The sequence below is a fragment of the Mycteria americana genome, chromosome Z, assembly GCF_035582795.1.
Source record: "Mycteria americana isolate JAX WOST 10 ecotype Jacksonville Zoo and Gardens chromosome Z, USCA_MyAme_1.0, whole genome shotgun sequence".
NCBI lineage: Eukaryota > Metazoa > Chordata > Aves > Ciconiiformes > Ciconiidae > Mycteria > Mycteria americana.
In genome coordinates this window covers 43619732-43646228 of record NC_134396.1, presented here as the reverse complement: position 1 = coordinate 43646228, position 26497 = coordinate 43619732, and the positions used below count along the sequence as shown (strand labels likewise).

At 38.1% G+C, this 26497-nt stretch overlaps 1 protein-coding gene across 1 annotated transcript in view; it reads left to right on the top strand.

Moving 5' to 3' along the window:
* Nucleotides 1–26497, top strand: part of ADAMTS19 (ADAM metallopeptidase with thrombospondin type 1 motif 19) — a 152988-nt gene that overhangs the window by 32676 nt on the left and 93815 nt on the right. Inside the window, exons 4-7 of the mRNA XM_075526976.1 lie at nt 6182–6354; nt 7287–7370; nt 8400–8557; nt 18197–18240. Of these exons, the coding sequence (XP_075383091.1) occupies nt 6182–6354; nt 7287–7370; nt 8400–8557; nt 18197–18240 (459 nt within the window). The remainder of the gene's footprint in view (nt 1–6181; nt 6355–7286; nt 7371–8399; nt 8558–18196; nt 18241–26497) is intronic.

Sequence of the window (26497 nt, the reverse complement as noted above, 5' to 3'; positions counted from 1 at the left end):
GGGTTATTTCAAACAGGTAAAGAAAGGTAAAGGAAGGATGCGGCTGCAATCTTCCGGTGCCTAAGAGGCTGCAGAGAGAAGATGAAGCCAGACTTTCCTTAGAGGTATGCTATGACAGGATGAAAGACAACACTTGTAACTTACAATCAAGGAAATTTCAGTTGGGCGTAAGGAAAAAAAAAATCTCAGCAAGAATGCTTAGCGCTGGAAGAGGTTGCCTAGAGAGGCTATGGAGTCTGCATCCTCAGACATTTACAAAACATAGCTGGAAATGGCTCTAAGAGAGCTGATCTTACTTCGACGCTTGCCCTGACTGGAGCAGGAGTTTGGCCTAGCTGACCTCCGGAGGTCCCTTTCAGCCTAAACTTTCCTGTGGCTATGTGGTTCTTCCTGAACATTTATACTGCTCTGTCCATTTTATATGGTTACAGAATAAATGTGAGGTTTTTCTTCCATTTTGGAAGTAATGTTTTTATAATTAGGCATCCATCCATAGGTTGAAATCAAAGATGAATTAGCAAAGCAAGGCTCTTTTTGTAGTTATTAAGAGGGACTAAGTGAATGACATGCAACTTACTCCAGGAGGCTCTATATTTCTCTTCTAGGCATTGTATTACATTGCCACTGCTTATCTAAAACTGAAATTTTGTATATTAGCAAAAGTTGTTCGCCTAAAGTAAAGGTGGTTATTCTTCCTTATTAGTGATAAGTGAGTTAGAGCACGCATGCCTGCATGTGTTTGGGAGTGAGGAAAAGAGAGAAAATGAAAAGTATGCATGATGTGTGCACTGGGAAAGGGGAGAGGGGCATCTGATAAATAGCAAACCATGATGTGTATGAAAATGAGTAAAAATGCAAACTATTCTGTAAGGACATTATTTTTCTGTCATGTTCATTACCAGTTATCCTTTCACTTTCTCTTATGCTCTAACATGGGAAAGTCAGCTTATTCTGTTCTAATAATCTTATGCCCAAGGCTCTGACTTGGTGCAAATAGTCTGTCAGCAGAGATTCAAATACTTGCTTGAAATAAGTTTCATTATCTCTACTACCAGCCTGAAATTTTAAAATAACTCAAGCTGTGCATAACTGATTAGCATCTGCTGGCATAACCTTATTTCCAGGGGGGTATAAATATCTGCAATTTCTAACTGACACTGTTGTACTAGCAAGACCAGTCCCTCACTCTGCTGCTACAGGTTATTTTACTAAGCGGGGCTGCAGTAAGTTACACACGTAAAAGCTCTGTCTATGCTAGGAGCAATTTGCTGGTGTGACATGCAGTTAGCTAATATCACCAAAGCATTCATGGTACGGGCATAGCCTTAAAGGTGGGTTGGAGCAACAAAAATAAGCCTTTACAGCAATATTTGAGAATTTTAAGTCGAATCCTAAACTAAGTCGATCAATGAAACAAAGATAAAACAGATGACTATATGGGGCTCTCTGATACTCTCAGGTTATGCACAGCTGCGTTTGGCAGAGTTGTAGCTGTGTGACACAGAGGAACTATTATCTTGGCAATATGGGAACTTCTCAGCAATATGGACCTATCTTACAACAAGATCTCTTGCTTCTACAGTACTTTTGTGTCAGAATAGGTGCTCTGGGACAGGTTTTTATGCTGCTGGTTTTGAGCCAAATTGATCTCAAAGACTGGCTACCTATCAAGAAAATGTGTATTGCCAGTGATGAATTGTAATTATTAGAAGGAATGAAAGTCTGTGCTGGAGGTGTTGAAGGATCACTGTTGGAAATAATAGTTTTTCATGCAGAACTAGAAAAGGCAATCAAAGAAGGTATTGTTTGTTGTCCATTACTGTTGTGGGCTGGATTGAAATATGCTACACAACCAAACTTGTTTGGAGAGAACAAAGAACTTGTTTTTGTGAATGAAGTGGATTTTTCTTATTAATTAGGGAAGGGAGAGAATCGTACCAACAAAGCAGATGCTTTCCAGATTTGTGAGAGTGTGCATGTGTATCCTTTTGTTGAACGTGTGTGTGATTTATTTACGTATGTGAGCCAGTTGCACATACACAGACCTCACACTCCACACCCTTCTTTAGCACATGGCCCATGAAACCTTTGAAAGCAACCAGTTCACAAGTGTGTTACAGAGAAAATGTGAGAGAAGCAGTTGCTATTAGAGCAAAGGGCCACATTGGAAAGCTAAGCTCTTCCTTCTACCTGATCTGAAGCACTTGTTCCAGGCTGAAGTTGTTTGTACAGTGAACCTAACTCATGGTAAAGGCATGGGGCACTTTGGAGGGGAAGAAAAAATTATCTTCTCAAATGGTCATTCCTTTTTGCACAGACTAGTAAGCAAGGGCTCTTATCCAGGATACAGTAGATCGGAATTTTGAATCCCTTCTGTATTTGGGAGACTGGAAGCCTCCTCTTTTACTTCTGTCTTCTGAGGATAAACAGTATACTGTTCTGAGTTACGAGCAGATTGTGCTTCTCCTCTTAGAGTGATGCCATTTTGCAGGAAAAAGCCTTCTAGTTTCACTGGATCAAAAGCAGAAGTTTGACTTTATGGGATGTAGACTGGGCAATCGGCTGGGAGAGCTGTGTTGGTCCTTGCTCTACAGCCAGTTTCCGTGTGATAATCATGAAATAAAATGCATAAACAATCTTGGTCATAGGTCTAGATCTATGAGATTGCACTAGATGGAGACTGGTGCTGCTTGAGGTATTGGTTTCCACTCCTTGGGTCAGAAACAAGTTGTCACTCTGCATTAAGACATTGAAATCCCTATCCAAACTATAGTGGATGTATAGCTTCCTAGGCTCCTGAATATTCCCTACCTAGCCTGCAAGTTCCATATGGCTAGAGTACCCAATTTCTTTTCCCTGGGAAAAGAAAGCCTGGAGAGTGATGGTGATTGCTCTGTAGTCTGGGCCTCATGTGGTTGTACTCAGGGAATGCTCTTGTGCCTGAGGACGTGTAAGTGTCCAGGATTCCTATAGTCATAGCCTGTTCTTAATGTTGGCTCAGGTACTTTATGCAACCTGTGGTTATAGTAGCTGGATTTTCAGCTCTTTTAGTTTTTTGGGGGGGATTTTTATTATGTTGTTAACACTTCTTGTTATTTTCTCTTAATTGCCTATTGAATGTCAAATGTACTTGTTGCAGTATTTCTAGCCTTCTTACTGGACTACTGGAATATTTCTAGCTTTCCTTTCAGTCAACTGAGTTTAAGTAATAATTTGATATGGAATCTTCGTATTTGCTATAGCTGCACAAAACATAGAAGTCTTATTGCACTCCTGTAGCATTTATTTTTTATTTTGCCAATCTAATTCAAGTTTTAAGATGAATTTATGCATCTTTAATCCCAAGAAGTAGCTTTTTCAGTTAATCTGACTTTTATCTTGCTAGCATGTGCATTATTGATGTAGGTATGTTTTTTTGCAGGAGTTATCTCTTACATTACTGTACCTTTAATAATGAGCAAGTCTTTGTAATTTTTACTTATTTATGACTATGTAAAGAAATAAGTGTTTTTGCCTAAAGCCTGTTTTGCCTGTTATCTGGCAGTAATCATGGCAGTTGTTTGAATACCACTGGTACCAAAATTACTAATTCCATTTATTTAAAGGTCTTAGGGAAGAGCTAAAGTTTTCAGATACATGAGATCTCATGTGATGGGGAATTCTGCCAACAGTTTGGAAAGGCCAAGAAGAGGTTGTCCTTTGGTTTGTTAACCTGGCAGATATCTGAGGCAAATGATGGGCAACTGCCCCTTGCAGCCAGCTTGTCTACAGAGCTGTGCAGTCTTTTCATCCACCACAATCCTGAAAGCCAGAGGTTTCAACAGTTTATGGGACTGCAGTGACCTTAGTGTTTAGCACAATGCTGTATTTTATTGTGGGCTGCTTACTGTCAATTCTGAATAAAAATGCACCGCTAGCTAAAACTTTTAGAGAGGTGCTTTAGCAGACTTCTCTGAACAGCCATGCTAATATTAAATTTAAAGTTTTCAACCACTAGCTGCTGTTTTTTACAAAGAAGTGAACAATGAATAAACTGTGTTGCTGGAAACTGCACTGGAATCAATCACTGCTCCTAGGAGGAAGGCGGATTGACCAGATGGCTCATGAGAGATCTTTTTTAACCCAAATGAGTTTACTATTTAAGCTTAGATCTATAGCCTACTCTTGCAGCATTAGATGCTTGTATGGTAAGTCATAGTTGTATAGCTTATAGGGTGTGGGGTTTTTGGCACAAATACTGACACTGAAGTTTCATTAAAAATTATTCTCAAAAGAGTGACGAAAACACACATAATGTTTTATAAACTAGGCTATAGATCCAAAGTTAGCAAACACAACTAAAGCTGGAGGCTAGCTGTATGTATAAGGCTAAGCAAGTGTCTGAAGGATCAAAATGACAGAGGTTAAAATTAATTTTAGATAGCTTACGAATTTGTAAGTTGTTTCTACTTCTAGGCAAACACCAAATATTTATTTCTGGAGAATATATACTTTTTTACTTCTAGTAGATTTGTATGCTTATCAGTGTTAGTAAAGTCTTACATTGTCACCAGTTGTACAAGAATCAGTAAACCCTTCTAAAATGTAGCGGGATGGACTACATCACTCACATATATAATCTTTAACAAATGACTACAGAAAAAGGTAGACAACTTTTTTAAAGCATAGATACTTTATACTTTTTACATTGAAAAGTATATATCTACATTATATTTACATTCAATCTATATCACACATACATTTATATTAAATCACGGATCCTTCTTCCACTGGTATCTTATATTTTAAAGTTAATTTATGAGTTCAGTGACTTTTAAGGCATATTTTTAGCACTTTCCTGAAGAGTGACTTATTTTTTGGAGAGTAGTCATGTGTTATAAAATGAACTGCAGGAACTTTCCTATTAGAGATGAGACTGATTAATTGCAAAACATTTCCTCAAAATTTCTGAATATTTGATTGTTTCCAGAACATGTGTTTATAATTGTCATCTCAAGCATCACTTTTGTTGTAAACAGAGAGCCCAATACTCCATTGTGGAAGCTGGAAAAAATTTCACTTGATTTCAGTGACTTCAATGAGATCAGTCCCAGAAGTTTTATGTCCTCTCAATGGGATCTAACAGAATTTGGCTATTACAACAGGGAGTTTTATTTTATATTTTGTTTTAAATTAAATTATTTTAAATATCATTGCTAACTGCTGTATGCATATCTGACCACCTTCTGGCTTGAAGTGTTTCTGTGTAATTAGTTTTTCTTTTTCCATATGTACTGTTGTAGTAATGGGGATTTTGTCATGTTTTTGGAGGAGAAACTTAAAATAACAAGAGCAGTAACCTCTAGCTTACCATAAATGTAATATGTTTTCGATTTGGAGCTTTCTTTGGATGGGGCTCTGAGCAACCTGATCTAGTTAAAGATGTCCCTGCTCTTGCAGGGGGGTTGTACTACATGATCTGTAAAGGTCCCCTCCAATCCAAAGCATTCTATGATTCTGTGATTCTGTAGGTTTAGAAGTCTGTTTCCAGGGTTTGGTTTTGTTGTTTTACTTTAGCTGCTTATAATGACAGCATCACTGACATTCAAGTCATGTTAGTAAAACTTCAGTTTTTTGTTTCCAACAAACCTATATCCTACCTACTGTTCTCTGTCATTCATCTGAAATACTCTTTCATCTTTGCAAATCACTGAATTGTTCCATGTATTTTCTTAATATTGAAGTTGTGGCAAATCTGTATTTGTCATCTTTTGTGCTAAGATACAGTTACATCAAGATGTTTTCTCTGTGATTTATGAAGATGGGCAGATAACAATTCTGCAGTATCAGTGAGACTTCTTCTGTCAAACCTAACATGAATTTAGTTTTCTCCCACAAACCAAACTAGGAGGCACATACTCTTTTATAAGTATGTTAGGTGAAAGGATGCAAAGAATCTTGACTGCTTTTATTTGAGCAGCTGGATGAGGTTCCTGTTTTCTTGGTGTGAACTAACCTTTATATGTAGTACAGGCTTTCAGCCTGGGCCTTTGCATTTGCAGTGCTAAGTAAGTATGTATTAGAGTTCATAGCTGTTACATTCCACATAATCAATTATACCATAATCACAGGTAGCAAATCCTAAAAGTACTGTAGGTGTAGTTTGAAGGATGAGCTTGTCAAGCAATGTTTTATGTTACAGATAAAAGAAAATCCAAGAATCAAAAAGTATCAGAAAGTGGAAGAGGAAAACGATACTCTTACAAATTACCTCAGGAGTACAATATAGAAACTGTTGTAGTTGCGGATCCAGCTATGGTTTCGTATCATGGAACAGATGCTGCCAGAAGATTTATTCTAACCATCTTAAACATGGTAGGAAATTTAAAATTGATTTTGGCATTTTGCCAACAATGCATGCACCACGGGCTGATTTCATTGCTCCTTTTAATTATTCTGACTGAGCACCTGTAAGGGACCGTCAATACATGACCATGAGCAGGCTATCAAGACGTACTTCATGTGTTTTGCAGCATAAAACCATGATGCTGCAGATTTGTCTGTACTGTCTGGTCTTATATCTTCAGCAATGAAGCCAGAAAGTGAGAGCTGAACAAGATGATTTTTTGGTTAGAAGCCCATGATATTGTTGGGAAGGCTGGCTAATTGGATGATTTCTCATGATCTGTGCTTGTTATGAAGAGATGACATTGTCGTGGAGAAGGATTGTGTGATCATTAGTGGCTGAAAAAAACCAAAGGGTAATGCACTCAGACAGTTACATCCCCTCCCAGCTCTAACTGGAGCTGCAGTGCGCTCATTTGGTGCATAAGGCAGTGAAAACTAGCATCTGTAATGTACAAGGAAAGATTGTTCTAAAGAAGCAGCATAAGCTGAAGAATAAATAAAAACTTTAACTGTTCTGAATGATAGGAAGAGTTATTGCCATGTCCTGGCTCAGACCACTCAGATCCTGGATATAACTGAATAGAAATTTTCATGTGAATAGTATTATATGTGTGTGTAAGTATTTGGAGAAACAGGCTACAGTTTACAAAGTGGTTATGGCCACTGGGGGGAAAAGGTCTTTTTGTGCCCCCAGAATGAACACTGCCTAAGCTCTGTTTTCCCTTCAGAAGACCAATACAATACATTAGCTTAATGTTCTGTTCAAATTATGGAAAATTAAAGCAGTCATAATAGAAAATGAGAAATTTTTGAGGTTCTTTGAGGTTCTGTTATTTTTAGTCTACACTGTGTTGAGTGCAGTACAAGCACATATTTTTATTTACTGTTTTTTATCTTAGGTTTTTAACCTTTTCCAGCACAAGAGCCTTGGACTACAAGTAAATCTTCGTGTGACTAAGCTTGTCCTCCTTCATGAGACTCCAGTAAGTATATATTATCTTTGTCTTAGCCTGTAGAAGGTAATGCTATTTAGCTTGTTGCTCCAAAAAGGCTTGCAATATTCACCGACTTTAATGGCTGACAAATTTTCTCAGTTAGCTTTTCTGCATTATTTGGTTATTTACACTACTGGGCAGCCCCAGTAAAGATTAAGCTTCTCCTACTTTATGTGCTGCACATACTGAGATTTTTCTGTGCTTGCAGTTGGAAGTCAATCAAACAAAGGTTCCTTGTGGAAATCAGCTAGCGCTTAAGAAAATCTGCTTGTGCTTTGCATTCGTATAGCTCAACACAAAAATCATCTCCTTTAAACCCAGTGGAGAGTAGAAGGAGAACTGATGTACTTTGTCAGGCAATCTCTACACAAGCAAAAGATGCCATGATACAGCACTGTTCTTTCATGGCACCTTTCAGGCATCATCTCAAATCCTGTTTTTCTTTCTTTCTGAAGAAAGACGAGTTGCCTGGTATCTTGATTAAGACTTTATATTAACCTATGGTTTGTATATCATGTTTCAGGACAATGTCAACCTGATTTCTTCTTGTTTGTACAAAATATTATGGAAATCCTTTCATACTTTAGTTAGTTGCTAAGAAAAAGGAATTCCCTTATCCATGTTTCTAATTTTAAACTATTATATTTTTCCAGTGAATAAGAAAGTATTTCTTTCTTCAGTGTCCTCTCAGCAGGTGGAGAAGTCTCATTTCATGTTCAAATTCTGGATCTCACATCATTAATCTTTTCTTCACTATGGATAGTGGTGAAAAATCAGCAAATGAGTAAGACAAAAGTTCAGGTGAACAGATCCACTGTATGCCTCTCAGTGCACTCTCTTCACCTGTATCTTTAACATGAGAAAAAGATGGTCTCTGCTCCTGAAGTTCAAGTCATTCTGCTGTGAATACATTATGTTGTAAAAAGGAGAATATTTTTGCTAACTCAGTCAAAAAATGGTCTTAATTCTATTTACAGAATCATAGTTTTAATAAAATGAATTGTTTTTTATTTGCAGGCAGATATGTATATTGGACATCACGGGGAAAAAATGCTGGAAAGCTTTTGTAAATGGCAACATGAAGAATTTGGCAAGAAGAATGATATACACTTAGAAATGTCAACAAACTGGGGAGAAGACATGTCTTCAGTTGATGCAGCCATACTGATCACAAGGTAAAATACTAAGAGATGAGCATTAAAAAATAGGCAGTGGCCTTATGTGAACATAGATCAAAGGAACTGATAGATGACCAACACAGTTAGGATTTAGTTTTGCAATGAGGAAGAGTGCAACTTGAGGCTTCTTTCCAGAACTCAAAGGCGGTGGTGAAGTGGTGGTAATGATGGTTCAGAAAGCAGTAGTTCCCAGATGGTAAACGTGTGAAATGACAACAGGTCACTCTCTTGTTTCTTCTTTGACTACATAGCTAAGGCCATAGGTTGGATGCCTCTCTCCGTGTGCCTTCGTTTCAAAAGAGGCAGCACACACAGACCGGTAGATACTTTCATTCAAAACACAAAAGCGTATTTAGACCATTCAGAGCTGGATCAGCATGACACTAGGCACATTACCGAGTTGTGCTTCCCTCTAATGCATCTAGAACTAGTATGTTTGTTTCATTGTGTGCTGAAGATACATCATGTACACCGTATATGCTCTGCAGCCACAGGGGTGTGATCCCAGATCTGTGGTTCCTTACAACTCTGAAGTATCAGGCGTTTCACACATTCCAAAGCAAATATGCCTCCAGCTTACCTCTTTCCTCCCAAGCAGATGCTGTCATGGTTTAGGCTGTAAGCAGTGCACAGGGGGATGCGTCTTGATCTTCAGACAGTATACAGCCATTATCCAAAGAAAAAGACAGAGTGATGGTTCAACTGGTCTAGAGTTGGGCTTAGTCCCATTTTTGAGGAGGGCCTGGGGCTGGATGACCTTCAGAGTTCCCTTCGAAAGAAAATTCCTGGGATTGGATATATTGGAATACCATTGTGCTGTCCCATGCTAGTTGGTGACATGCTATCCTAAAACCATGTGTAGTCTTTAAACTTATGTGTAGCCTTATACCATTTATTCAGGGCAATCTCACTAGGAGCTATATGCACTTTTTTTTTAAATTAGTTTACATTCTGATTGCTCCAATATCTATAATCAATCTATAACTGAAATATCAATTTTCTGAAGCAGAAAAATGCTTCCCTAAATTTCCCTGTTTTAGAGAGCCAGTCACATACTGGAAGCAGGAAATGAAAATTGTCTGTGGTGGCCGCTTTGTTGCTACTTTTTCTGTTTAATCCCTTACCTTTTCTTAGAAAAGCCCACACCCTTCTCTCCTTACCCTGTGCTACCCTCCTTTTATTTCTTGTGTTTGTCTGTTCTACGGATTGTTGGGGCTTTATGGGGGCAGATTAGTTTTTGTTACACATTTATGCATTAGCTAAGCAGTAGTCCTTCACCCAGGCTCCTCTGAACTACCATGGAAGACATGAGAAATAATGTTCTCTGTGAGAAATTTCCATTAGCTCATCAGAAAACATACTTGGGATGACAGAGTGGAAAGAAATTTTTCAGATTAAGCCCCAAGACTGATTGTCATAGCAGTGAGTGTGTCGGTGGGGAAAGAGTCTAGATGGAGAAGGAAAGGTATGCATAGTAGGAAAGAGTGAACTTGGGCCAAGGCATGAAGAATGGCTGACTATCATACATGACATTGGGTTGATGAGCATAGCTAAAGGGAAACAGACCTTCTTACATCTAGTTGTACTTTGTGATTGTCCAAGGATAATCGAGCGATTGCATACTGCTTGGTTGCTAGAAACGTGGGGTTGTTGAGTGACCTCTTGCCTATCCCCTGGCTTTCTTATTTGAGACAGCGGAGACAGCAGTATCTGCAGCAGCAGCAGCTTGAGGGAGCATCGAACCCTTCAAGTCTGCGTCTGCCAGGAGAGTGAGTCTAAGGGCTGCGTTCTTCAGTTTGTGAGGTGTTATGTCACAAATGGTAAGATACTATGAAATAAAGCATGTAACACCTCTTTCCTCGCATTTTTTCATCTTCACCTTAACCAGCCTTTATGGCAAGAGGCAGAAGAGTTCTGAATTGATGCAAGTGAAGTGTTAGTTAAGCAGTCAAGAGGCAGTGGTCTGGAGATGTCTTTAGCAGCCAGTGCGTTTGTCCAGAGAGCTTTTTGAATTTCATGCAGCATTTCTAAATGGTAAAAAAGCTTTTGGAATGTCTCATCATATGTTAAGATGTGCTTTGTGATGATATTCTGATTTGCATTGCCTACAATTTTTACCTGTCAGTTTTAATAGGTTTTTTGGAGTAAATCTGTGATCAGGGTTCAGGAAATTGAAGTAGAGAGCAGGGAAGTGATTGGTTGGATGTCAGATAGTAAGTCAGTGTTGGAGCCAGAAATTAAAGATCTGTTCTTCTGACATTTTAATTTTTTCATGGTATTATTCTCTGGACTATACTGCCTTCCATCTCAGAGCTGCTTTAGCTGCTAATAAATCATACCAGTGCGGTTTGCTGACTGTGGGAATGTTTTGCTAATCCAGGCTCCCTCTGCACATCATCAGGTTTATGGTATAGCTAACCCCATGTGTGGCTCTACTTGTGTTTTTGTTAACTCAGTGTCTCATTCTGTTTTGCAAACACAGAACAAGCTCCTTTGTCACAACTTCCAAACAGCTTTGGACAGCAGACCTGCTTTATTGAGAGAAATAATTCTGTTTAGACAGATGAACACCAACTGCTTGGTATTTTTCAAGTAAATATGTAAAGTGTTGGTTATCTAACACATTCTGTGGCAGACCTCCTAAAACTTACCCACACCTCCTTTGTTGTCTCGCATGATAATAGAACAGCAAGAGTGCTTTGAAAAAGCTTTCCTGTGCTTTCAAATGCCAGTTGGGTCTAGTAACCAAAAGAGTTAGAAATGAAGTATTGAGTATTCTGCAGAGCTAATTTTTAATGCCTAACTACAAAGAGCATGATGTGTATGTAACAGAGATTGTTATTCAACAGTCAAAGAGCTGTCGTAGCCTTTTCATGAAAAAGGTACTTTTCAAGACTTGTTTTTGCATTTGTTACACAAAGCGGAAAGCAAAAACGGCTTCTCCCCACAACTTTCTCTGGTGCCCACATAGGCTGTGATGTTACACGTGAATGTGTTACCAATTTTTTCATTTCACTTTACTGTAGTCCTATTTCAGCCTGTGACTTTTTGTTTAGTTTCCCTTTAAATTGGCTTATTCTGATGAAGTAATGTCATGTTTAAAATGTGGTGCCATAAAGTAACAGGAAGACAGAAAGAAAAAGTTTGAATAGTGTATTTAGAAAAGATCCCCAGGGAGGTTAGGTATAAGGAGATTGTGAGAATTAAGACAGAAATTGTTGTAAGGACTCTGTTGATAAAACTATCTGATTCACAGTTATAAATTAGCTCTATTACTTTGGAGATATACGTATCAGGAAGCACTTTTCTTTGAGGAAAAAATATACCACGGCACATCAGCATCCTCCTTGCCTTTTAAGTTAAAGAGTGCAAGTACACAGAGATAAACCCCGATTTGGTGGCCACTGAGATGATATTACTAGTTGCTACCTGCATAGGTTGTCTGAGCTGAATGAGGTAACTGAAAGTAAGGCAGGAAAAGACCCGTGGCATTCACAGTTGCTCTATGATGATACTTAAGTTCCTATATTGCCCCTGTTGCAAAGAAGGTAATGGAAGCTTTGAAGTGTATTAGAAAAAATAAAAGGTTACGAGAATGAGGCAGAATCTACCTTTACTTAAAAATTATGCATCGTGCTGCTTTTCCAGTGCATAGGTCAATCTGTGTCACAGTGGTTTTTAGAAAAACATCTAAATATGAAAATAATTTTTTTAAAAATCAAGTTCTCTATTCTCCTTCTCAGAATTGCCATTTTCACATGTGCTTGTGATTCAAAGTAGATCTTTGATGCTCCTAATATTCAGCAGATAGACAGTGATATTGCCTGTTCACAGTGTACATCAGCTGCTTATTCATATTGATCTGCAGTATCTGAAATCTCTTTGCTCTGAGTGATATATAATTGAAACAGTGCTGCGAGGCATTTTCACTGTAAGGAGGTGCCTCATTCTATAAAAATAGACAATGGCATAAACAGCACTTAGATTTGCTAAATATTATTTCATTTCCAATTATTCCAACCCTCCAGAACTCTCCACAAAGCCTGGACACGAATTTCTTAAGTGTTGCTATCACCTTCCAACGCACGTAAGAAGTACAGTTCTTTTCATGACTTTGCTTTTTGCTGCCTTTCTGATGATAATGGTTTGAACCCAAAATACCTCCTCAAGAAAGTCAGAGGTGGAAGACTGTGAATGACCCCTACATAAGAACTAATGTTACAGGGTCACCCAAAAAGGTTGCAGTGTTTGGCAGTCCAAAATTGTTGAAATGTAAAGGGATAGAGTATTGGGTTATTAAGCTGCTACTGCTGTCCTTAAACCTCTAGTGAAATTCAGCGCTGGAGAAGTGAGTTCTTGCAAGTGCACGGTGAGAGATGAAATTATTCTTAATTTTTCTTCATAGTGGTATTTTTTCATCACTGTAATTTCAATGCTGCCAATGCTCCTGATATTTTTTGCAAAGTTCTACAGTGTTTGCTGTTTTCCTTTTGACATCGACAGCAGACATCAAGGGAGTTCGTGAGAATCTCAAATGTCCTTATTATTCATGATTTACTAATAGGATTGTAGATGCAGAAGGAAGCATGGAAGTGTGAAAAGAGCATACTTTAGAATCAAAGGTGTCTTTTTTAAAAAAAAAAATCTCCTGTATTTATCGCATTAATTTTAAGACATGTATTTTTAGCTTGTGTTATTTTAAAAACCCCAGTAATTTTAAGTCATCACATGCTGTGTGTTTTGGTTTTGGTTCTTTCTTCTCTAAGTTCAAGGTGTTTGAGTCCGTGAAGTGGTAATGCTTGTAATAATACATGTGATAAAAATCTGCATGAATTCACCTGTTTCTGTCAGCTTGTTCTTTCAAGCTTTAGTGCTTAGGCTACGTATGTTCCGTTCTCTCATACAGACCTGTTACGTAGCATTACATGGACCTCAACTGAATTTTAATTCTCTGATTATCTAGTGCAAGTCCCTAACATTAAATTCAGTCAGTTATTTTACATTTTATTTTTCTGGTGAATAAGAAAGGTAGACAGTCTTGAGACAAAGATTTAAAAGAAAGGAAGAGTAACTGTATTCTGAAGTAGACCATTGCCACAGTTATTTACTTTCAGAATGGACAGTTGTGTCTTATTTCTAATTTTTGTTACTTTAGCTTTCAACCATGGATCTCTGTGTACCCTTTGCTGCTAAAGAGCTGTTAAAAAGCTCCTCCCAATGTAAATACTCGTAGGCAGTGCTCAAGTCACAACTCATCTTTCTCTTATATTAATTTAGAGAGGTTTTTAAGCCTGTTTCCCAGACATGTAATCATTCTCTTAGCTCTTTCCAGACCTTTTCCCATTTTCCAAATTGTTTTTTGAAGCATAAGTGCCAAAATTAGACACAGTAGTGTGTGAACGGCTGTACTGGTGCCACGTCTGATATTTTCCTGCATTTTATCCAAGGATACTGTTCACTCCTACTGCCTGTTTTCAAATGCTCACCTCTTCTCGTTGTTGTTGTCACGCTGCTGCCATATGTGATCAAGTTTTGGGGGTCCAGTTTTGGCTACATTAAAATAAAAGTTATTCAGATGAGTCATCTTTAAAAATTGATTTATCTTCATTCCTATGAGTATTCTACCAGATCTCATTTAATTTTCAAACTTTACCAGTAGTGCTCTCTTATTTTCTTCCAGATCATTGTTTAATGCTAACGCTGACTCCAGATTCTGTTGGACTCCACTGAAAAACACCTTCCTTGGGTTCCTAACATTTCTCTATCTGTTCTGAGATGTTAGCTACACATCTGATTCAGTTATGAGTTCACTTATCACACTTCTGAGCTGTTATTTTTTCGTTTGGCTGAAACATGAACTTTAGAAGAAGGCCTATGTAAATTATCCTTTTTAATCTCAGTTCAACTTTACAGAGCCCAAGTGATCTGTTAACTATTTAAAATATTTAAATATAGTATTTCCTGATTTGCTAAAATACACTGTCCAGTGCATACCGGTGCATTTGAGGTTTGCCCTCAAAATACTAAACAGTTTCTGAAGTAGCATCTATGATAGTAATGTTGTCCATTTGTTTAAATTCCCAACTGAATAGTAAATGTGTAATTTATCTTGCGGTTCATTAACTCCAAAATTTATTTTAATTTAGGTTTTTTTAAGTGCATTTATTAGTTACTATGTATGTGCTTAGTTTGTATGTGCTATGTATGTACTTAGTTATGTGGGAATAATTTCAGAATGTCCTATTACGTGAAGAGACAAGAACATCTGCAGTGTTGTCATTATTCACTTAGCACAATGCAAACGAAGGCATTTGCAATGTGATGATAATGTTATTTGCCACAGGGGCCATTAATTGCAACTATTCTTTATAAAAGCCTTATGATTTGAGAAAATTTGTTGCTTGGGCAATACATATCAAATATATCTTAAAAACTTGTAAGTACTAGAATCAATGACAACAGCAGGAGTTAGATTGCGGTTTCAAGCCTACACTACTTTTTTCAAAATTATGAACATTAGAGAAGTTAGAAATTGAAAGTAGGGTGAAAACCAGAATGAAGATTTGGTAGACTGGTAAAATCCATTATCTGTCCTCTTCTGTTTCGTCTTTTCTCCAATCTAGTGTGTGGAAGGAAAGATAAGCAGGCTTGGACAAGAAATAGGTCTTTTGACTAGTATGCCTAAAATAAGTGTTAAATTTATGCAAAAGGACAAATTGGTGCAAACTATTCATAAAAAATAAGTCTGGATTCTTCTTTAGTCTTCCTCTGCTGTTCTTGATGTCTTCTGTTGTACAGCCCATCTACACATCAGGATTTATTTTAACAAAGAGAATGTCATGAGATACTTTATATTTAGAAATTGGATAGTTAGTCTTTGTTTGCTGTTGAAGGCCCTTCATAATGCTATATGTAGTCGATTAAAAATGCACTAACTAAATATAATTTTCTGAAACAATGGATTAGTGGTTACCCATTCTTGCTTAGAATTCTTTTCTAGGGTTAGCCAACTCATTCAAGCTCAGAAATCAGTCCTAAATCTCATGAAAGCTCCTCTTTTCTCTCACTGGAATAAGGACCTGCTTTCCTTTCCATGTGCATGCAAAGTAACCACTTAGAGTAATGGAAGTTGTGTGCTGGATACTGGTTAGAAGGGGACTTGAATGTGCTTTAATCAGTTTCTTGCTTTCAGTGTTAGACTCAGTTACTAAGGTGTGCCACAAAAGCTTCTATATGCATTAATGGTAATGCTAATATCTTTGCCCTATTTTGCTAACAGAAAGGAGGAAAAAAACAAAGGCAAATAATCGCAGTGGCTTTCCTGAGGGCTTTGTAGTGTGCTTTATTGCTCTATTTTATACCTCCTCTTACTCAGAAGAGTTGGTATCCTCTCCTTTGTTTTGTGTAGCTTCAGTATGCCAATTCCATATATATATAAAGTGTAGAGGGGGGTGTGTGTGTGTGTGTGTGTGTATGTGTGTATGTTATATACACACATAGGAACGTAGTTATAACATGATGGAATATTTAAGTTACCGTGTGGGAATTAGAGAACGATTTCTGTGAGAGTCATTGGTAGGTCTAGCTAGAGCTGTAAATCTTTACTAAGGAGCCTAGTCTCAAACGTAACTAATGCATTCATATTCTTGGAAATTAAAGGACGTATTACATTCTTTGAATGTAAATCAGGAACTAAGAATGGTTTATTGTACTTCCCTCTTGCCAAATCATAGCAGTACCATTTCCCCCAGTCCCATAATGAAACTCTGGATGCATAGCATAACCATAGTCAGAGTCAGCCAAGAGGGAAAAACAAAACAAAAACAGCTCAGTAAGTGTATGAGAACAAAGCTATTACATAAGCAGAAGCCTCTTGGATATTGGCAGTTTTAAAATGTCAGATGGTATTCTTGTATATTTGAAGGTATGCTCTCTTTTTTTTTTTTTTACTTGTTACATCAGTTAATATTTATGGTAGTTGTATGAGTGTGCGTGGAAGACAATCTATGTCCTTAGATTGTCTTTACACATGTTCTCTTGCTTTACCACAAGTCCCATATTTCTAATCGTTCTGTCATGTTGCTTAACAAGACAATAAGTCCCTTGTGTCACATAGCACAAAACAAAGAATTGTGTTACAACCCAGTGCATTAATGCAATTTGTTGCAGGCTTGAAAAAATAAAAGAACTTCCTTCTGTGTCTCATTATAGTTTCTTGTTCACCACCTTTGGCTCAATTTCCAGGGCTCTTCTAAGTGGATTCCCAGAGTTTCTTTATCAGTTTATTCGCAAGATTTGTTTCTAGTACTGTTGTTTTGCTTTTCTGCTCTGTAATTATCTGGCAATGGTGACTGGAGAATCAAAAGCTGTATAACCCCATGTCTCTGGCTGTGTGTCCTTTAACAAGTGTCAGAAATTTGCCAGCCTCTTGAGATTGCTTTTGGGTCTAAATCACTCTGTGGGAATAGTCTGTGGGAAACAAACAAACAAACAAGCAAAAAGCTCTTGGAGTAGTTATATTTGTAAAAATGGTAAGTATCGCTAGTCTACTCTCTCATCTCAAGCATCAAACAAGTCCTGCATCTTGTTCCTGGAAAATGAGTGTTTCTGTATGTGTGTATCTTCATCTGTATCAATCTATGTGTGTATCTATGTAGCTTCATAGACAGAGTATAGAAGTGAAATCTTTCTGGCCCATATGGTCCCTCTCTCAAAATAGAGACCATTACCCTGTGGTACAGCTAAAGAACAGGAACGTCTTTATTTGAGCATGTGTCGGAATGAAGTTCAAGTAACTAGGTTGTATTTTGCTTAGATGCTATACGCGGGGGGTTTTTTTGTTTTTCATTCCCTGTTGGTTCCCTCCCCCCCTTCCCCAGCTCATTCATACCTCAGCAGCCCTATTTTTACTTAAAATAAAAATTAGTATGAGTTATAAACAATCCAATAAAAAGAAGCTTTTCCTTTGCTCTTTTGATACCTTTGTTATGTGTCTCTGAGAACAGGTAAAATGGGAGTGAAATTAAAATGAATCCCAAGCAGATGTTTAACACAGAGATGAAATATTTATTCCACTTCATGCAACTGAGCAGTCTTATAGAGCTATGGCTGGACTAAAATCTGGGTTGGAGATAGGATAGGCTTCTCCCAGCGAGTTAATTTGTAAGTCTTCCACTACTGGAATGGGATGCGCTAGCAGAAATGCTTCTCCAGAATGTATTCCTATTAGTCATTTTAACTATTGACTTTTTAGCACAAAAACTTTCGGACTCTATCTCTGATCTAAATGCTGGATTACAATGCTGCTTTTGGACCTGATATTAAGCACTGAAGATATTTTCATTTCAGGTGAAAGAAAGACTAACTTTAGACTAACACAGAAATTAGGTACACAACACCACTTCAATATACGGTACATGTTTTGTCACCTGACTACTCCTAAATCTGTTCTGAGAATAAACTGAAGTTTGTGTTCTGGGTAATCCTGGCCTTTGCTTCCTCATGCTCTTTGTTGAGATAATGGTGTTCTGTATTTATTCATTGAGCCATACAAAATATTTGTAAATAGGTCACGCAGTCGTTACCAGACTGACAGCTTGGCTTGCTTAACATTTTTCTTTTCCCCCCCAATTCTAGGAAGGATTTCTGTGTACATAAAGACGAACCATGTGATACTGTTGGTAAGTAAACAAATGTAAGAGACTGTGTGTATAAACCACTTCATAAAATAAGTGTTACATAAAAAGAGATGTGAAGCTAAAAGATGACAACAGCATCAGTGACGGATAGCTGTAACTAGCTAAAATGCAAAATACATCTCAAATGCCAATAATACTTTGTTAGATTTGTGTATGCTTCTAGCAAAATAATATGTTTAAGTACAATATTTCTATCTCATTCATAGCGCAAACTTTAAAAACTTTTTTCTTTTTAATCTCACTGACAGTTTAATACCAAATTGTTTTCATATTCTTAATTCAGAATATGAAGCTAAACAAATGTGTTTATGATTCTTTTTTTATGCAGTGGATTTATCTTTGGTGAGAATGTCTATGATGTTTAAAAGAAGTTTCCGTAAGAATATAATGTAATATAGTAAAGTGACACAGTGTTTATGAACGATGTAACTTCAGAATTGTACAGGATGTGAACTATTGTGCAAGGCATCTTCTGACACCTTCAATTAAAGTGAGTGCTAGCTGCACAGAGTTTTGCTATCAACAGTCATTAATTTAGTTCACACCCTTTTGGGAAGACAGTTTTTCAGTGTAAAGGTCGTGTGGAAAAGGTAGCAAAAGGTAGCAATTGCTCTGTTCAGTTGTAGTTCTGGGTAAAAACATGCCATGACACTAAATGAAGGATGTCACGGCATGTTTTTATCCTAAAATTTCTTTTGGCTAATAGAAGTCTTCAACAGTTCTGTAGGTAAATACAATTTAGGTTCTGAATAGTTGTTTCAGTAAGATTAGGATAATAGTAATGGACTATTAATTATTGTCATGCTTGTGCTCCCGTTTAGGTACAGGAGAGGTAGAATATTTTTTTTTCCTGTTCAATTTCAGTGGCAAAGGTTTGAGGAGAATTCTCATGTAAGCTGTATTACCTCACTTCTTGCTAGTCTTTTTTATTTTACTGCTGTATTATCCCAAGTCTATGTGAGCGTGTCTGTGGGGTGGATATCAATAAAGAATCCTTCTAAATGAAGAATAGAATGTTTCTCACAGCAGTTAGTGGTTAAGAATTCGTAGTGTTCTTCCAGTAATCGGTATCTTGGTCTTAAGTGAATTTTGTATGAGTGTTTGGTGCTCAGAGGCATTTGTTTTTGTCTTTTAAGTGGAAAACGTTTCCTTCCAGCTGAAGGAGGAAGCAATGTGACAAGAAGTCTTCAGCATCTTATGCTGATGTAAGCTGAAGATCAAATCTGAAGTGCTTCCAGTATGTCTAAATCAGGATAGGCTGCTGTCTGGATTTCACAGATGAAGTGAATGTGTTCAAGGATTTTCCTTGAAAAATGTTTTCTCTTTGGTTGAACCTTGGAGGCAGTAGAATGACTATTTATCTCTGAATTTGTCTATGGAATTGTAAATGAGATAAGATTGAACTGACTCAAGTATCAGTCATTCACATTTCTATAATGAAGAAGCTTGGATGAAACTCGAAAATAAGGCAGCGCATAAATCATAAGTGCACAGGAAGTTAAGAGTTTGCAGTCTTAATATAGTGATAAGCAAAATGAAGTAGAGACCCTGGCTTTCTAATTTGTCATTTTGTGGAATGGATGTTGTGGACTTTCCCACTGTGCATATTGTTGTTTAGAATTTTCTTCAGGAATTGAAACATAGTCCATATGTGTAGTTCTTTCCATATAGGTACAATTGTGCCTCAAAAGCTAAGGTAATTCATTTCCTGTTGTTCCATCAGTTATATGAATGTAATCATGAGGTTTCCAGATGAATATAGCGCCTTTCCATAAATTCAGTGTATCATTTCTTCCATGCACATTTACAGTACTTTGGGTCCATGCTTACTCTTAAAAAGATAATGTCTTTCTGAAGCTCTTATCCACCATCATCTGTGAGTGGATCTAAGGAAGAGTGTTCGGAAAACTAGGGAGAACTTGGTGCATTTCTCTTGAAGACAATTTTTAAATTGTCTTACTGGCATGGGTGTGTTAGGTCAATATTTTTAGGATTGCAGGTGTATATGCAAAATTGTTGAAAGTACATGTAGGTGTAGCCAGGGGAGTTGTAGGGCTACTTTCTTACTTCACACTGTAAATCCAGAGTAACTCAAATGAATGCCTTCCTTGACTAATCTAACATTTCTTTAAAACAAAAAGCTAGACTCTCATGTGGTATCAGTCAGCCCAGGTCAAATGATTTCTGCTAAGCTATTCTGATTTCATCATTGTCAGTTGTCACAGCCCCTGTCAAATTCCTTCTGGGTGGAGAACCACAAGGCAATTGTTTTAGGCTCAAAATCGACCAGACCCAAGTGTTCTTGAGCTTCCTTTGGTTGGTTGGCTGCAGCACTCCTTTATTCCCCCCTCCCCGTGCTGTTCTGCTCTGCTCCCTGTCTTCTCTTCCTGCACAGAATTGAGATCCTGTTGCTCCACCACTGGTTGTCACAGCTCTTCTGTAGCTTAAAGAGAGGTTTCAGAACTTGCTTTACTGTACAATACATACTATGATTAAAACAGAGGGCATGTCTGGGGCTACAAGAATATGAAGATGAAGAATATGAAGATGTTTATATACAAATGAAATTTACTTTAGCTAATGAAAAAATTGATTTAGACCTGTAATTGTCCAATATTCCCTTCCTCCAGTAGACAACTGTTCCTTGGGATCATGGCATTTCTGTCCTCCAAACAGGTTTTCTTAGCTTAGTCAGAGGGACCTATCTTTTAAATTTGTGGTGATTTGGAGTGTTTTTGTTGTTCTTGTGCTGTAGACGGGTAAAATTATGAGTGTAGATGTCTCAGTGAATTTCTGAAAAATCTAAGAATAGTTTAGTTGTCAATTTTCAGAAAATTAAGTCTGTACTAAAAGAATCAGCATGAAATGTGAACTGGGGGCTAGTACATCCTGTATGCCTCTTGTGTGTGCATCTTCTGGTATTATTATGTTTAAGTAACTGAAAGGAGCAATGATTCATAGGGCAACTTGTTAGTGATTATTGCCCAAACCTTAGTAGCAGCAGATGGAAATCAACAGATAATTTCTCACTCCCTTCAAGGATTAGGCTAAGAAATAAATATAGGAAAACTATTTCTTGAAGCAAGTGTATGCACATTTGAATTTCCCTTCCTTTGTCTACGTTTCCACTGCAGCAATTAGGATTTTGAGTCTGTGAGACATACTTCTTTTGGATTACATTTGTTGTTTGCTGCTAGCTAATGTCTTCTGTGGAAGCACTATAATAGAGAGTTCTTAGTGTGAAATGTTACAGGCACAGGCAGATTGTAAAGTGATGCTCGTCTTGTGCTGGCATCAGTTTGGAGCCTCGTTAATCTGCAGGAACTGAGGGCATGACTATTTCTAAGGGAGGCTGTGTCCTTTCTGGGACTGCCCTGCTTGGAGGCTGCTCGCTGCCTTGGTTTAGCATCCCTCTGCCTCCTTTTCCGGTCTTTCCTTGTGCCAGCAAAATGACTCAGCAAGTCTTAGCACAAACATTCAGTTGTGTTTAGTGGAAATTGTGATTGTTTACGTAACTAGCTGTAAAATTTTGTTTGTCGCTTCCATGCAGCTCACTATTTGCATCAAAGCTGTAGGTTTAGATTGATGGATAGGTTCTAGCAGGGTGCTTGAGAGCTTCTGATGCCCTGGAAATGTTCAGGGATGCATAGTGTTGTTCTCACAGCAGTATCATCTCTAAATGGTTTTCAAAAGGCGTGGGAAGGAGCATAATTGCTACAGTGGGAAATACTGGCAGGCTGAATGACCCGCACAAGACCAATGATTAGCAAGTGAGAGAATTCAGGAAGGGAACCCAGCATGTTCTTCCTCTCCATTCAGCCTATTACATTGTCTGCATTTCTAGTGCCTATGGTGTGGCTTTTAAGAAAATCTAAAATGTAGGTATGCTGTCATATCACTGTAAGTTGGAAAGCTCCAAGTAAATTTATCCTTAGAGAACATGAGGAATTTGAAAATAATTTGCAGACAAAAAAATCTTCTATTCTACTATTTCAAAGCTGTTGCTTTAGTAGTATTATCCTATAGTGAATATTAATTGCAGTTCCTGCTGGTAGTTGTTTTTTTTCTAAGTCTTCATTGAAGATAGACCATTCCAGATATCAGACAATAAGCACCTGAATCCTTGTATTATCCCTTGTCTTAAGTTATCTGATTCTTCAGGTAGTATCTTCTCTCATCCCTTGTCAAAAGTCCGCAGGTGTACAACACATGTGCTCTGTAAAATGTTGTGACCATAGTTAATGTTTTGAAAGATTTATGATAGCTAGTAAAATGTTCTAGTAACACTGATTGCAACAAAATGGAAAACAAAAAAGTAGTATTTCCAGATTCAGTTACCGTAAACCTTTTACTGCACTCAGTCAAAAAAATAAGCCTCTGTCAAAGGAAGGCCAGGAATTTTCTTGGCATGTATAAATTGAGTTCCATTTGACCTAATATGTCAGAATTGTGAGTCATTTCGAAGATAGCTTTTGCCTTAAATAGAGTGACCTCAGCTGATTGTTTCAATACTATCGTCTTACTGCAGCAAGGTGAGGCTTCTTTTTTTTAAATACATCTCCGGCTGATACACCTGTATTGTTCTGCACAAATTCATTTCCTTTAAAGCTGGTACCATTTGCTTACACTCTTAGTCCTGGCTGAAATTCTCAAGTAATAGGATATTTCAGGAATAGTAAATGGAGCTTTTCCAATGCTTTATGAAAGACAGGGTTTCCAGCATTTCACGGATCTTAGAGGAGTGTAAGTGCAATGTTCTGATTATGGTCTCCTGGAGAGAAGGTAATTAAATGATGTTTTCAAACAATATTTTGTATCTTGTGATATCACAAAAGAGCAGGGTTTCCTTAAAAGAATAAAATTACTATTTTTAAAACCTGATACTGCACCATTTGATCTTGTACCTTCAGATACCATTTTCAGTTAAATCATCAGCTATAAGAACATTGTTTCCCAAAAACGTGCTTCGATCTAAACTGTTTACTACGAAGCATTTTCCAACAAAATGCTGACATCGCAATCTCTAAACAGAACTCCCTTAAAAACTCTTGTCAGATTGGTTTAGGGGGATGGTACAAATATAGCATATTATCAGTTTCTAAATTTGGTAACAGCTAGTGTTGCACAGATAAAAACAATAGCGGAAAATTGAGGCGCCATCAGGTCTTCATTTTGTTGCAAAGGATCTCAATAGCGCGGATACAAATAATGACCGGTAAGGAATCAGACAAACATCTACACAATAAAGAGCACAAAACAAAATGAAGTGAAAGAACACGTCTTCCATCCAACTTAGCAAAAGGCCAAAGATAGATTTATTTACTTTTCTTTTATAACGTGAAAGTTGTAGATCTTTAATACAAAGGACTTGGCCTTTTCCTCCAAAACTTGTCCCCAGGGACGAAGGTTTAGTCCAGCCCTATGCATACAGGCATAGGACAGAAATAGGGAATTGGGCAGGCTATCGTTGTCCAGCGGAGGTTCATGCTGGAAATACTGAAGCTGAATGCTTAGGGCCTATTACCAACGAACAAGCAGCCAGAGAAGTTGCACAGAACACGGGCAGCAGCACTGCACAAGTAAAATTAAGACGTCTGTTTCCCTGTGCTTCCTCATCTGTATCCAGCTGGTGTTCCTCCTCTTTCCCAGCAGATTGCTCTGTTGCAGTCTTGCGTAGCTGCCCGTAGCCTAACTAGCTAGGGGAGTGGTAACAGTTTGCTGAGAAGCAGGGTGAACTCCCTCATGCTGAGCCGAATGCCGCTGTACGGCCGCTGTGGCTGAACTCCTTGCGGCACTCGATGTTGCCAGTTTAAAGCTAGTTCAAGTACCTGTGTGCTGCCCAGGAGGAGCCCCTGCGAGAGCCCTGTAGGCCGGGTTAGTCTTTCTGCCTCTCTGACGTGTCACGTGGCTGGGTTCTGGTCTGCCGCTAGACGGGTCGGGATTACTGGACCCTGCACTGTGTGTCTGCAGAGGATGGGAAAGGAGGGAAGAGGTGCTGCCACTGTGTTTTCAGCGGGCATATTAGGTTTAACTGGGATAAAGAAGCAAGGAGAAGTCTGTCCCCCCTCTTCCAGGCCCTCTTCCAGAACTGGATCCTGCAGCATGTGTCTTGTTTTTCTGGACATACTAACAAGGGCCTCTGTTGTTTATATTCACTAGAAAGGGGGTTTTTGTTTGTTTCTTCTCTTTTGTTGAGGCACAATTGTGGAAGAAATGCACTTAAGGCAGTTACAAATCAATACGGTAGGTTGTTCCTTTGCTGACACTTGCAGGGGGCAAGGGAGATTTCTGATCCGTCAAGACAAACAGGAAGCCATAAGCCCTGAGGCCTGTCATTTACGGTATGTCCTAACATTGACATGCATTTTTGGGAACAGGTTTCTCCATAAGACAGATAAGGCTGAAAGTGGAGGGTGGGCCAGAACGACTTCTGCAAAGGATGGAGTATAGAACCTATGTATAGGTCCTGGCCTATACATAGCAGAGCGGGTGGGGGTGGGGAGTTGGTAGTCCTGTCAGTCTTGCGGAGGGAAATGTAGGAGGCGTGCTCAGAGAATGAAATCAGTGGAGGTTAGAAAGATGAGTTTTGTAAGGGGTGTGCATACATCTGGTTTTTGAAACATTTTAGCATTGCACACAGTCAGGTTGTATATTGGTGAAAGTGTTACAAGTAAAGAAGTACTATTTGAGGTTACCATTTTAAAATTCTCTTGACTGAAGTCGCCCGTACCTGGAGGTATACACCTATCCCTCCAGCTGACTGCTGTGACCAGCATTTTTTTCTGATATTTGTCACCAATGTAATTAAATTTGTTTCTTTTGTTGTGACTGTTACTCTCCCGCGTGCCATGGGGAATTCAGAGTGGGAGCACAAGCAGTTGAACAAACAGACTGGATGAGGAGAAGCAACCACAGCAGGTTTCTCCCAGTGAAGGCATAGGTGCAGTCTGTTAAACTTTCTAGGTCAAAAATATTCTCTGATATATGTCCAAGCTTGCTGCTACACAAAACTTGCAAAAGCAGTAAGAGCATTGTAAGCTTGGAGGTTTTGCCATGTGAGTTGGTTTACACCAAAACACAAAATCTGTCCTGAGCAGAAGGTACTGTAAACATATCCTATGTAAAGGAAAGATAATTTTTGTCAGTAAGATGGCTGACACTCAGAGAACTGGGTTCAACATTTAACCTGCAAAAGATTTCCTCTGGAGATTTCCAATGTGTAACATAATCTAAGCCATTCATATAACTTTTACGATACATATTTTACGGCAAGATCATGATAAGAAATTCACTGACCTATATATAAAGGAGCACCTCATACAGTGAGAGCAAGAGCATCTTTTAAGTGCTTTTGTGGAAAAGTCAGCCATAGAGATCTCACTCAGTTTCACTTCATGAACTTTCATTTTTGTTAAAAGTGCTGTAGCTCCAATGTGTATCCAGTAGCTGCAACTGCCTGAGTAACTACGATGTTCACATGTGGCCTCTGAACATTGATTTCTCCTGTGACATTGCTAGGATGTTTTATTTAGTGTAATTTGTATGTAGAAGTGTAGAAATGCAAAAGTTCCCTAGGACGCAATAGCCATATGATAATACAGTATGTCTGGTATACAAATACCTTTAATACACAGGATTTTTTTAAATCATCAGGGAAAATTTGACTTCTGCAGTCTACAGAATAAAACCTGCTTTTGTCAGTGAGTTACACGTCCGTAAGTACAGCAAAGCAGAACCTAATTAGATGTGAATTCCAATAAATGTAAAAAAACCAAACCAAAATAAATAAATAGAATTTAGTCTACCTCGTGTCAGAAAACGTCACATGAATTATGCATGCTCAGTGCAGTTTCTCAGGAAAGCAGAACATAGGACTACAGTACACATGCTCAGTGATCAAATCCAGACGCCTGCTATTGCAAGCCTCAACTTTGTTCCTCTTCTAGATCTATTAAATTCAGTTTTAGAAATTATTAAGATTCTTGATTCCAGCAAAACTGTTAAGATGCAATCCCATCTTACCTTGCCTCTTGTTTTACTGAGTTGGACTAAATGGCAACACTCCAGTGAGACCAGAGAGCTATGTTTTCACAGTATGACAGCTGAACCTTTATTTTCAAGCTGTGTTGTAACTGAGACACAAAATATCTAGGTTACAGCACATTAGATTGTTTTATTTTCCAGAGTTTTATTTTAAGTGTTTAGAGCTTTATTAATCTGAACAGTAGTAGGGTAACAC